Source organism: Megalopta genalis, chromosome 3 (genome assembly GCF_051020955.1).
Source record: "Megalopta genalis isolate 19385.01 chromosome 3, iyMegGena1_principal, whole genome shotgun sequence".
In the NCBI taxonomy this organism is placed as follows: domain Eukaryota; kingdom Metazoa; phylum Arthropoda; class Insecta; order Hymenoptera; family Halictidae; genus Megalopta; species Megalopta genalis.
The window spans coordinates 10,124,096-10,137,767 of record NC_135015.1 but is presented as its reverse complement, the minus strand read 5'-3'; the positions used below and the strand labels follow the sequence as shown (position 1 = coordinate 10,137,767).

The window sequence follows — 13,672 nt, the reverse complement described above, 5'->3', positions numbered from 1 at the left end:
TGTCATACTAGCAGAATATCAACCAGAAAATGTTTTGGAACTCGATCCCCTTCGATTCATAGATTACACACAAGATCGTTCATAAAAAGTAGTTCACGGTCAAGTAGCAAGAAACACTGCGATAACAATACCAATTACTAAGTTGTTTAAACAAATGAATTTGCCTGTGCGCGATTAAATTACCTAATCGAAAGCACGCAATCTCAAAAAAAATTGTACTGTCTTACGAATTAAACAGTTAGCTGTTTTTGACGAGTACGCTCGCTGTAACACGAAATGTTGTCATTTCTTCACGACGACCATACTCGTCAAAAACAGCTATCTGGTTAAAAATGTGATCCCGTTTTAATACAAATCAGTTCGAGTACTTCATATTACTTTATGAAACTAAAAAACACATGACCAGATGTATTCACATTTTCCTGTGTTCTTATCGCAATGCACATAAATCTGAATATATAAATGTAATGAATAATTCACAATAAAGGTATCTTTATAATCGAGACAACCGGAAATTAAGAAATTCGAGATTCATCGTTTTTTTACGGTAGTTTTAGTGTTGAAAAGGGAACTGGAGGAGATTGAAAGAGAGGTCGACTCTGCGGTCGAACAGAGACAGAAATCGATACTAGTGACCGTACTCAAAACGAGACTCACAATGTTCAGTGTTCACCGATATTTATCTGATTTACGTCGTGTACCGCGCCTGCGTACAGATTCGTTTCGCGATAGGATAGAGAAATCGCGCGAACAAAAAGGAAAAACCGCGATCGAGTCCCCGAAGGACGCACACCCTTAAACCCCAGGGGATTCATATTTACCAATTTTTTTTCTGGTATTCATCCCGCTCGGTATCGCGCTCAGCATTGCCGGGAGGACGTGTCGAGGCTACGAACGAGAAAAAAGACCGACCAAGGTAGAACCGAAGGAATTTCCTATCGAGCGTTCATACATTCTCCAGAATGCATCGATCAGAGCCTGGTCCAGGGGATTCGTGTAATCGTCCCACGAATCGATCTTCCGCGACTCGTCCGGTGCTCGATCGCCGTGTATAGGGTGGCCCGTTATCGGCCGCGAGATCAATAAGGATGAATAGATCAACTGGAACTTTTGAAATACACGATCCCACCGTGCAGCTACGCCCATTCAAGGAGCTGTCCGAATGTTGCATATCTTAGCCGTTTAATCGTCTATATTCTTACGCTGCTGTAAATTTAGGACAGTCAGTTTCGAAGCTGGTGAAAGGGTAATTAGTGGGCACGAATTTCTGTGCACACATGATCATACTAGAACATATTACGGAACATAGTATATTAAAGAAAAGTAATGGTATTTTTGTTTGAGCTCTCCGGGTAACGTTTTCTTCTAAGAGAAAGTTTCTCAGTTATCCTGGCTGTTGTGAAAAAAGTAGACTGCGTTTGCATGAATTTGCATAAAGATTCGCGGGCTGACGATTCTGATTTAATAATGCATAGAAACACCTGATTTTGGAAGCGACGAGTTTCCTACGTCGATAAAATTGCAAGAATGCTTTGAGTAAGATTTCAAACGATTTTAACTTAGTCATCTACGACAAAAGCAAGTTTACAGTTCAGTTAGTTATGAAATGAAATGTCTGGAATGAATTATACTGACCCATTTGGAAAATGAAGGATTAGAACTTCGACTGTGATCGAATCGAGAGTTGAGAGTGGTAGTACTTCAGATTAATTGCCGGTAATTAAGCAGTTTTGAATTCAGTAATAAATAGTCTACGCATTTGTATGCAAAAGATAAATTTTCGAAGTTACTCGCAGGAATGAAAGCTCTAGAACGGATAATTTCATCAGAATTAATAATTGAAAAGTTAGATCTACGACGGCGTTTCAGCTTAAAGCGAGCAGTTTTAATTGAAAGCAGCATTGCTTCAAATTGATTTAGTTTTCCCGGTGATGTTGAAATGGGATTCGGAAGAAGAAGTTTAACGCGGGCAGTTTCTGAGAGCGATTGTTTGTTGGACAATTACTAGTTCGACGATCGCAACACCAATAACAGGTACACCCGGTATAACCGGCATTGATTCGCGCTATTCACGATATTTGTATTGTATCCTCCCACCTCTTCCGTGCAATCTGTGCATCTCCGGCCGAATGCAAAAGGCCGCCAGTAGTATAGTGGCGAACTGGTCAGCCGGACAGCGGCGATCCACGACAAAGGAGCCAGAAGGACTGCACCCCTCACCCCTCTGGAATCACGGTGTACCACGCGACGATTTGGTATTACTAGACTCTATTTTCGTGTCGCAAAAAGAAAAATCAAACGGCCGAATGAAAGGCGAGAGTGTTACCGGAACGTCCACCAAAACTGGGGGGTACCCTACCTAGACTGTTTAGTATTTTTTCCAACAAAATCAGAGAACTGTTTCACATTGATTTTTCGGACATACATTCTTCATCACGTGGAATACACGATGTATTTTTTCAAGCCAAAATATCAATATTTGAAAAAATGGATGGCGAGAGTGTTACTGAAACGTTCACCAAAACATAAGGTAGCATCTGATTCAGAGTGTGATTTTGAATGTTATGCATTCAATTTTGTCTGCAAAAATTGTAGAAGCTGCAGCTTCTTGAGAAAGGACTTTTTTTTTTAAAAAAGCAGTATCTTAGTGATACTTTAAAAAATAAGTATCTCAGAAGTATCTTAATTCAAAACAAAAAGTGAACTATTTCTTTGATTAATATGAACCTGGCTGTGTTTGAATTAAAGTAAATTAAATATCTTATTATTTTAAAAAACGGCAGCAGAAGGTGGAAACTAGAAAGTGTAAGAATCTAATAGTATCTAGTAGTATAAAATTAAATTGATCAGGCATCATTCACGTTGTCGAATACATTACAGAAGGATGTTTGCTCTAAGTTTAGATCAGTGTGCATACTGTACCGGGAACGTGGACGAGAGAAAGATATCGTGCATTCGGTATTTTGGCGGTTTTACAAGCTTACTTCAAGTTTCGAACCAAAGATGCCGGAGACCCGAACTTCCGAAACGAAGTTTGATTACATTGTGCGCTAACTTATACAGTTCTCGACAGAAATTGTTGAACGACGCACTGTTTGCCAGCACACGAACGACGTTACTTATTTCCGCGCTTCAATAACTGCGAGGACTTGTTCCAGCGAGGATTCGAATCCGCCGGAAAATTCGGTGGCTCGTGTAACAGCGTCTCGACCGAGTAATTTAAATTCGAAACTGATTTCCCCAACTTGAAGTGAAACTCGCGCGGACAACAAATTTCGAACACTGTTTTCGCGATTTTCCTTCTGAAAAGTAAATCTTGATGGAATGCTATCTGGAAACTTGTATCCGCTGTTGCATTCTTTGAACGAGACTCGGCGAAACTAGAGTAGCAGACAGTAGCTGCCTTTTTATCGACTAAAGAGAAGATAATATATCGTATTATAGTAAATAATTAATAGTTGTGATAATAATAATATCGATATTTATTAATAAGATACCATTACACAACACCATCTTAAAATGTACCAAGGACAGTTGAAAATTCTACGAACACAGTCCGGTAATTGAATTTATCCTGACAGATCCTGTATTTATTGCCGAGTCTGTAAACTTATTAAACAATCTCTGCTCGAAACGAAAAAGTAAACAACGAGATTTAATCTGCTGGAAATTGAATTCCTGTTAACAGTTTATGAGAAAACAGTGGTATATGGTTAAATTGCGCCGAATAAGAACGAAATTTTAATTGTAGACGGTTCTAGCGGTTGTAGCGGTTCTAATTTCGCAGAAGCTGTTAGAACGCATTCTCTTCGGCGAGTACGCGTACTTCGCGTTGCAAGTCGCACGTGCATGGGTCGTTTTACTGGAAGGACGCATAATTACAATATCATCTGAAAGACTGAAGCGTCATTACTGCCTTTGAGTTCCATTTTAAAGCGACATTAGCCTCTTTTTGACCATGGACTTCGTTCCGGCTCACAAAAGCGGCGGCCAGCACCGAAATCCTTTCGTCTTTCCTTCGAGGTAATTTTTTCTCCCCATCGTATTACCGTTCCCCTTCCGCGTCGTATTCAGCTTTTCCACGGTGCACGGGCCGCATGCATCCAAGGAGAGATGACAGAAAGACCAACCGGTCTGTGCACGCAAAAACGATATCTCGTCCAGAGGGAGATTTTAAAGAATTTCGACGATTGATTTGCACTGATTTTTCGTACACACATTGACTATTACTTGGAGCATACGATAAATTCTTTTCAAACCAAAATACATACATGCTTGCATAGAATCTCTTTCAAAAGAGAATGCCTTATTAGACGGTTCTCAGTTGTTTGAATAATTTGAAATAATAAAATGAAGCAGCTTATTCTTTAAATAGAATGTAGATACGATGTGATTTTAAAGAAAGAGAATATTTTGTTATTTGAAAAGAATGACAATTTTTCAAATTTTAACGATTTAGTCTCATTGGCACAGTTAAAAGTTCGAAAAAATTATATTTGTTGATAGTTTTGATTCATGCAGTAGCAAAAAATCTGCTAATGATTCTATCAAGATTTGAAGTTGATCAGTAATTTATAATTGAATTGAAATAACTCCTCTTAGAGGCATGTTTTTGAAAAAACGTAGTTCATGAAAATATAATTAAAAAGTTCACTTTTTCGAAGTTCCGGGCCAGAACAAATACGAGACTCGCGCTTGTTAAAGGACGTAACGGTGGTAAACGCTGTGCGTAAATGAATTTACGCAAGCTATGCACGCATGTTCCACGTTAAGTGGTTTGAAATGTTACTCGGAACACATACAGGATACACACACGTTCCTCGTCGAACAAGCTTTACCATCCTTTACGAAAAACTAATCAATTTAATTAGCGGATCTAATTAATATATCAGCCGATTCTGACAACTGGAAATAATGGCTTCTATCGTGAACTTCTCCGGTTACATTGGTGTCACAATAAATCTTTCCTTGATACAGGCTTCTATGAAATGGTCTTTGGAAACGAGAATTTGATTTATTTTCCTCGAACTGAATGCCGCTTGATTAAATATAGCGATTTTACTTGGAACAATAGGAATAGAAAAGTGAATTTAGAATGATTCTATACTTGATCGCCATACTTGTCATCATGTTAAATGCAAAAAGATTTCTGTCATTCCCGTATGTGTATTGCAAACGAAACATGCTTATTATATTTTTTTCATCATAGAAGTTCCAAGGATATATGACAGATTTTCGTTAATGTGGTTTTTGTATCACTTTACGGTTCTAAAAAAAGAATTCATGAATATTCAGCATGTTCAGTTTAAGATCTAAGGTGGTTAAATATGTAATGCGCGCTCATGCAGTAGCTGGCGTGCGATTATAATGCTAATCCATCAGGTTTTATCAGATGTACGCACTGGGTCACTCCATCGAAATTTATATCAAAAACCCATTCAAGTGGGTTTGTAGATATTCTCCACTAAAAGCTTGGTCAAAATATGCTGCATACCGTGCACACGATCAAAATAAAGTTTTCAGCACTGCAAAGAAAAAACATCTCGATTTTACACGCTAAAACCGAAAGTACCTGTAAAGTATCTGTTTATAAAGATTAATTATAGCAGATTAAGAATGAATTATTGTACAACCTCGTTCTACATTCTTTATTTTAAAATCGTTAAAATTCTAATTCTTGCATAAGAAATAGTATCATTTTATTAATCCATACTTAACACGTTCTAATAAAAATGTCGAAAAGTCTAAACAAATGTCCTGCCATCGTTAGTCAGTCACTTTTAGTGCCCGCTAAGTTTGGTGTTAAAACTCAGGTTCAGTGTTGCGACTAAAATAATTTACAAGAGTGCATCGGAAATTTTCCCCATATTTAAAGCTCAATCATTCTAGTCATGAAGGAGTTGCTGTAATGTACCAATCACAACGTTTTAAGCGTTACATCATCAAACACGTTTAGAATCTTCCTCTGCTGACACATCGGTGGCATTATCACGAAAAATTCCTTCAATTATCAGGCCGCAATGATCAGAATTGGCCAACAGATCCTGAATCACCTTGTACACGGTCGTCCGTCATCTATCATTTGAACAAAGTGTTCCCATCCCCGGCAAACACTTAGAAGTGCGTCCGGAGCGTGCGTGCACATAGCTCGCGAGCGGGTAGGAAGCAGCAGAGCCGCGAGACAGTAGTAGACTAACAGACCGAGTCAGACATGCGCTCTCAAACAGAGACCGCCAGCGTGGGAGAGAGAAAGAGAGAGACAAGCACGCGCTGTCGTTCCGAAAAGAGAGAGAGAGAAAGCCACGGCAGTGAAAGAGCTCCGAAACCCACGTTTCAGTTTGTCGCGTGTGCTGGCACGGCGCGCATACCGTACCGCCGGAAGTGCGCTCCTCAAAACGATGCGGTGAGAGTCCTTCGGCGAGGATCATCCCGCCAGTTCCTGGCGGATCGAGGTACCCCTCGCGAGGGGAGACCGTCGATCCAAGGGGACTTCTCGCCCTCAGAACCGAAACATGAGGCCAGCATCGAAGAGAACGACCGCCACGTATCCAGACAACTGCGGCAACGCGTACACTTTCACCAGGTTCCTGCTGAGACTGCTCCGCTCGATCCATCGACGAATCTTGTCCCGTCCACGCTGCCAGAAGCACTAATCAATAATTAGTAATCATCGTGCGGCTGTCATTTCGATCGATCACCTTTCCCGCCAGTGAACCAGTGATCACGATACTTTGCTACATCCTCGTGACTGTTCTTCGAGATCTCGTTGGCAGCTTCGTGTCCGTAGGTTTTGATACTGTGTTTAATCTGTCCTCTATCTTTCTCATCTTTGCCGTCTTTTTTAGAGTTCGCGTAACAGGGACAAGCTCTGGTAAAATCGCGAACGCGAGCTTGATCCTGTTTGATTCCCATTCTATTCCCGCCATCTGTGAACCTATGATGTCGATTCTCCTCTTGTCACATAATTTTGATCGTTTAGATCGATGATTTCATCGGTTACCTCGCGTTTTCTGGTGTCGTTACTTTATCATGTGCGTCTTCCATGTCCTTAGGATCTTGTTTAATGTTGATGTGATAATGGCAGACATTGTTGTACAATGGAGCCTCTTTTTGTTCCCTTCGCCAAGTGATGTCGATATTTTCTCTTGTCTGTGCCCTCCTAACTGTTCTTGATTGAAGACTCTATAGGCTACCTTGTTTGCCAGGTTCTGAAGTTGTGTTCACATCACTGACGTTCATGTGACAGGGACAGGCTTCGTTAAATTCCTGCACAAGGGTTCTATCATGATCGATCTTCTTTTTATTCCCGTCACCAATGAAACAGTGATCCCTTCACGCTTTCTTTTCCTCACGTCGTCCGAACAGTTCTTGATCGAAAATCCGGTGGCCTACCTCTGACTTTGTAACACGATTATTCCAGAACAAAAGCTTAATCCTGATCGATGCTCTTTTCGTTCCCTTCACCAATCATGCAGCAATCTCGCTATTTTATTTTTCCTACGTCCTCCTAACTGTTCCTGATCGAAGATCCTATAGACAGTCTTGTGCCCTAGATTTCGAAGCTGTGTTTACTTTATTCTTCATCTTCGATAGCTTTCAAGCATCCTTGTAGCTAAATGTTCACATGGCAGGCGCAAGCTTAAATTCTTGAAGAAAAGTTTCATCATGATCGATTTTTTTTGTTCCCAACACTAGTGATCTTGATAACTTTATAACCGGCTCCCGATTGTCCTTCATAGAAAATTACGTCGTCTATTACGTATCTATATATTCTTTTTCCAAGGTTATTCCAATCAATTCTCTTTCATTGAAGTACTGATTTTGACATTTTGTTACTTTCTATTTTAGGAAAAACTCGCACAAATTCTAGCCACAGGTTTCGAAGTCCTCTATCCTCTATTTTCTAAATCGTCAACGTCTTTCACAATATTGTGCCTCAGGTTTCGAAGCGGCATTTACTTTATTCTTTATCTTCGATAGTTTCCAAGCATTCTTTTAACTAAATGTTCACACGATCGGAACAAGCTACGTTAAATATTCTTGAAGAAGACTTTCGTTATGACCGATTCTCTTTCTATTCCCGCCACCAGTGATCTTGATAACTTTGCTACTTCCTTCTGCTTGTCCTTCATTAAAAATTCCATCGTCTACTACGTATCCACAGGTACTGAAGTTCACCTTACCTCCCCTGTACTTTTACCAAGGATCTTTGCGTTCGAAAACAAGCTTTTCATCCTAATCAATTCTCTTTCATTGAAGTACCGATTTTGACACAGTTTGTTATCTTTCTCTATTTTAGCCGAAACTGTCGTAAAATCCATCCTCAGGTTTTGAAGTTACGTTTCCTACATTTTGCATCTCCTAAGTCCTCAGTATCTTTCTCAATACTCACGTGACAGGGCCAAGCCTAACTTCCCGCAGGAGGGACTCGAACCGCGAGATTCATATACCTCGCTTGGCGATGTTGCTGGCGGAGATCGTCGCAGCGTGTCGCGTCCTGGAACGTCGTCGAAGACAGCTGTTTAATAAGAACAATAACACCGAAACAGTGTCCCTGGTTGACAGCCGTGTCTCCGAATCCGAGAGGAAGTTCCCTGCGAAAATCCCGGAGATTCTCAAATCGCGGATCTCGAATTCATGGGACCGTATTCGCGCAGTTCGTGGACGCTGAATCCTTTCGCGGTTCATTGCAACGGCGAACCGAAGAGCTAGCCGTGGACCTTAAAACGCGCCGCGAAATTGTGGTTCGCTGCACCGTCCCCCGATATTGTTGATTGCCCGTGGCGGCAATTAGCAATCGAACGGCGCAGCCTGCAGCGGAATAATGACGGAGTCGCCGATACCGTCGGTCAGCAACAGCCAAACGCAAACGCAGACGTCGGTGGAGACTCAGCCACAGACCCAGGTGCAAGATGACAAGACCGAGAAGTCGGAGAAGGCAGTCCTTATGGTAATGTTCTCACTTTTTTTCGCGTTTCTGAACACTGTTGGCTGACGCTGAATTTCGTTAGTGCAGTGCGTTCTGACCAGAATTGTTCGTACCGTCGAGGAAATGTATAATAGTTGAATGGAAACCGTTGATCCCCGGATTGGTAAACAAACGTTTCATAAAGTCCACGTTCTACCGTGAAATTGTAACTGGAAACGCGATGGCTTCAGCAAATTCTCTGTTTTTGATGTTAACTTGTCAGAAAGGTTTTTTTATACATATCGTTTTGCGGAGAACTCAACTTGAATTTGATGAATGCGAACGCTGCTCGATTTATACGATTCAGAGGAAAACAATAGTGAAATATCTGATTGCTTTCGTTAAAATGGGATCAAAGATATTGTTGTTTGGCAGAGGGTTAATAACAACGTTTAAACATCGTCAAGTTTAACTGGAATGGTCGTGCAACCATTGTTCCCAGATTAGGGGATGGAACAATGCATGGAGACCCGGAATGTACTTACGAGCAAATGTTTGTCGTAGTTGTTATTCTTTCAAACCGCCCCGGGGCCCGCAGCCCTTAACTAAATTTGTTCTATCGATTGCGTCACCGTAGAGATGAATTATTTAACGTGGAACCAAAAATTGTGTCACCGCGTACGCGATAGTCAAGGCGTTAACAATGATGGATCGCCTAACGGATGTTAAGCGAAAATGGAATTATGGAAAGCTCGAGCCGTGAGCGAGTGACTTCTTACCGGACAGGATGAAATAGTTTAATAAACCTGACACTGTTAAGTTAAAATTTATTGCCGACGTTGCTATCTTTATGCTCCGCGGCTTTATAGGCCCTAACTAAAAGGGCAGTCGATCTATTACAGTCGTGGGGTTAGGACACTATAAAAGTTCAAAAGGTAGGACACTTTTCTTTAAAATTTTAGTATAAATTTTACAAGAGTTCCTGTGTAAACAATATTTTTTTTAAGATTGTGCAGGATTTCTTAAGCTTCTTTTGAAGTAGATTTTTCTTTGTTACAACATTATGTCGGCGCTGAACATTAAATTCTTAATCTATTTTAACGAGACATACATAATAAAACGAACAATCTTAGTTAAAAATTGGCATTAAATGATGACACGTCTACAATTCTACCGACTTTTTAAAGAAAATAACAAACCAGCACTGTTTATCTCAATCGCAACGAACTAAAGTGAAATAAAAGTCTGTTTTCTTTCTTAAGAGGTCTAATTAGGTTGAAAGTAATGTAACAGCAAATCTCAACGTTTTTTTTAACCTTTCCATTGTGTTATGTTTCACCTACACATTTCTGTCATAGATGCATAAAATCCGCTGCCTAATCATTACACTCAACCCTTTGCACTACGATTTCTCTCACAGCTACGTTGATTAACACTTTCATGTTCTTAATCACATTTCCTTAATGGAACGAATCAATTTTTGTATCCTGTATGCCTTAATCTCCTTTCATTCCTAGATTTTGATAACGGAAGTAACAAATTTTGTTTCGATTTGGAAGAAATCAGTAACAATCGTAGTGCAAAGGATTCAACAGAATACTGGAACCAGCATCGTTTACGAGGAACGACTTTTCAAGTATCCAACCGCTTGAAATCGAACGAAACAAAATAGATAGTAGCAATATCGTTGAACCTGTTGCATATTTATAACCCTGAGGGCTTAGAGCTGTCACAGTTAGCCGACGCATGCCACGAGAAATGTCCTTTGGTCTTTCAGAAGCTTCGCGGCAAACGCGATAACGATTCACCGGCACGTTCCCGACCAAGTATTATTTCCATTTGCATTTCGGCCGTCCGTATTAGCCGTGTGCTTAACGAATCGTTCGGCCCTGGATACCCTAAATCCATCCTGTCGTTGAATATTAGAGTGACGTTGTGTTATCGCGCTTGATCTCCCTCGCCCAGAGCGAAAGGAACCGAATCGCTAAACCGTCGGACCTGATTTTCATTCGCAGCAAATACAGGAGATCAACAGCCAGGTAGCGCAATTCCGCGACTTGTTGATAAACATCGGCCAGCCCCGTGATTGTCAGGAGCTGCGGGAGAAAGTCCGGAGGCTACGTCGAAACTGCGTAGAAGCGTGTAAGGCCACGTCCCAGCACATACTGCCACAAGTACGAAGGTATGTAACGTATTCATGAACCCCGTTCGCCGGTATTTGCAACATTACGCTGCGAATGTTGAACGTTCGACAACGCTGCGCAACCTCGGCCAAACGTTATTACGAATTCATCTTTATTACGATGCATAGATAAACTGGCAGCCATTCCGCGCACAGATAGGGTCATTGGCCAATAAGACATTTTCCGAGCTAGACGAAGATTTCGATACGCTTCCTTGAACATCTGTGCATAAGTTGATTCATTTTTTGAATTGTTTGAAAATTCGTGACGGTCAAATGCAGTTTCTGGTAAGATTCGTGGTTTGATTGTGGTAAAAAATGAATGATATTCCTTTCATCTTTGCATTGTTTTCTTCCTTAGTACGCACTTGTTCTGTCCTCAGTATTTTGTTAGCTATCCTTATATCAATTATTTAGACACATTTCTGTATGCACGTGCAGTGGTTTATGAAAATGTTCGAACATCTTTTAAAACGTAATAACTTGTTGAAAATTGGGCAAAATGACTTGAATACTTTTAAGGTGCTAGAGGGTATAGTTTACTAGACAATATCTAATTAACTTTTTTTCAACAATTGTAGTTCTTTTTATACACGTGGTTATACACATGACACGCAAAATAATCTAAAAGATAAATATGACGAAGTGTACTGAAGATACGCTCATCCGCATCATCGAATAAATATTTTGATCGGTATCGCGCCTTGTCGAATTGATGAGTGGAATTTAATGTGCCTGGCAGCATATGAGGAATATCGCTGGGTAACAGGGAATTACATAAATTTTCAAATAATTACATCAATATGCATGAAAGCATGCTTAGTTTGAAGTTGCGTGGGGCCGCGGCGACTCCCATAATATGAAAGATATATGGAAGGCGTGCACGTGCGTCCATTAAATCGTGCTCCATGCAAAACATTTAATATTTTACCAAACTGACGTAGCGGTGCATACGTGCATATCGTTACACGTCGCCTAGCAACCGATCAAATAACAGTCCTGTCGTTTTCCTTTTGTTCGTAACAATACAGTTCAGTTACGACAATTCGAGTAACGTCGCGGGCTCAGCCAGGCTCGCTCACTGACATGCGAATATTACACAATGCCTGACGGTTTTTTTGTTAGAGCTCGCCGGGGTTCGGAGTTTATTGAAAGAAATACATATGTACACACGTATGTACATAGCAATTTTATAGTAATACAGATTTCCTTTTACTGTGTATTGGAAAGATGATAGACAGTGATGCAATACTTGTAGGGTTAGAGCGAGTAATTGACAAGGCTCAGCGTGGGCGGTCTTTATCCCGGCTAATTATTTTGGTATTATTGTAACGTCATTGTTACGCGAGCGAAATTGGTATAAAAACAAAGAAAATTTAACGATACATAGTAGATAGTAGATCATAGTAGATCATTGCTGAAATTAAAAAATCTCAGTTTTAGGACTGTATTCATAGTCGATTCTAATTTATAAGATCGTCTCAAGCATGACCTTAAGACACCGCTAAGATTAATTATACACAAATAAGATCGTCTTTATGAAGGCGGAACTTGAGATTGTTCTCAAGAAAAATCTCAAGAACTGACTATGGATTAAGGAGGCGTCTTAAGACCATGCTTAAGACGGTCTTATAAATAAGTCTCGTCTATGAATACGGCCCTTAATTTTCCCAGTTCTCTACTTCCAAAAAGTTTCTTTCAACGCTACCGTTCAATGGAACAATTATTCGACTTCTTCATGCAGCTCATAATTACACGTGTCTTCCAATATAGGTACGATTCTTTTCCGAATCTTTCGTGCAATTTCAACGAATAAAGCAATGAAATAAATATGCGAAAAACAAGGTTCGTTTCATTAAACAAATCCTCTATCGACTTTTAGCCAAAATAATTCCCGATTTCGAAACTTTCACTGTCAGAAATTACCAACCATAGTCTTTAGAAGATGAAGTTTTCCCATAGTATAATACTCGAACAGAAAACACGATGTTCCTATCGACGAGAAACGTTTCGTTTCGTAAGTTTCGTCGAGTGGTACGCAACGAACGGTTTAGATCGCAGTGGGAACTCTCAGATTCGATTAACGACTGCGACCAATCGACGGGTAACAGCGTTAAGAATTCCCCGAAGAAAGGGAAAAGGAGAAATCGAAGGCGATTGATTAACCAGTTTACGTCAGTTGGACCGGTCGAACATTAAATGGGGGAGGACGTCGACGACAACGGCGCGGCGGGAAGGAGCGAACTCGAGTCGCTTCCGGTTAATGAGATTTTAATTAACAGGGTAAATAGATCGCGGCTACAAAGAGGCCGGCCGACCGGTCGCGTTCCTCGAACCATGTTTCGTGACCAGTTTCCGTTTCTGGAGGCGGATGGTACTCGGAAACGCGTCTCCCGCGAACCAGAAATCTCTAAATAAAAGGTACTGTCCGTTCCCATTGTGCCGGAGGATTTATCGCAGCTATTATGGCCGCGTTTGTTCCCCGAATTACGTTTAATTCCCGCCGGGTGGTGGAAAAAGTTGATCCCTCGAACGTAACAACGGGTGATTGATCCCAGAATCGTTTCACGATCGAGCGGCCT

General features: G+C 40.7%; 1 protein-coding gene across 8 annotated transcripts in view; it reads left to right on the top strand.

Annotated features, from left to right (window-relative positions):
- The first annotated feature begins 6,333 nt into the window (after window positions 1–6,333).
- dcma (decima) overlaps window positions 6,334–13,672 on the top strand; it is a 34,573-nt gene continuing 27,234 nt past the window's right edge. The window contains exons 1-3 of one of the 8 annotated variants that reach the window (XM_076519974.1): window positions 6,334–6,583; window positions 8,400–8,950; window positions 10,924–11,090. In XM_076519974.1, coding sequence (XP_076376089.1) covers window positions 8,825–8,950; window positions 10,924–11,090 — 293 coding nt within the window. In that variant the 5' untranslated portion in view covers window positions 6,334–6,583; window positions 8,400–8,824. Of the gene's footprint in view, window positions 8,951–10,923; window positions 11,091–13,672 lie in introns of all 8 variants that reach the window. The other 7 variants (XM_076519973.1, XM_076519970.1, XM_076519971.1 and 4 more) reach the window with 7 other exon arrangements.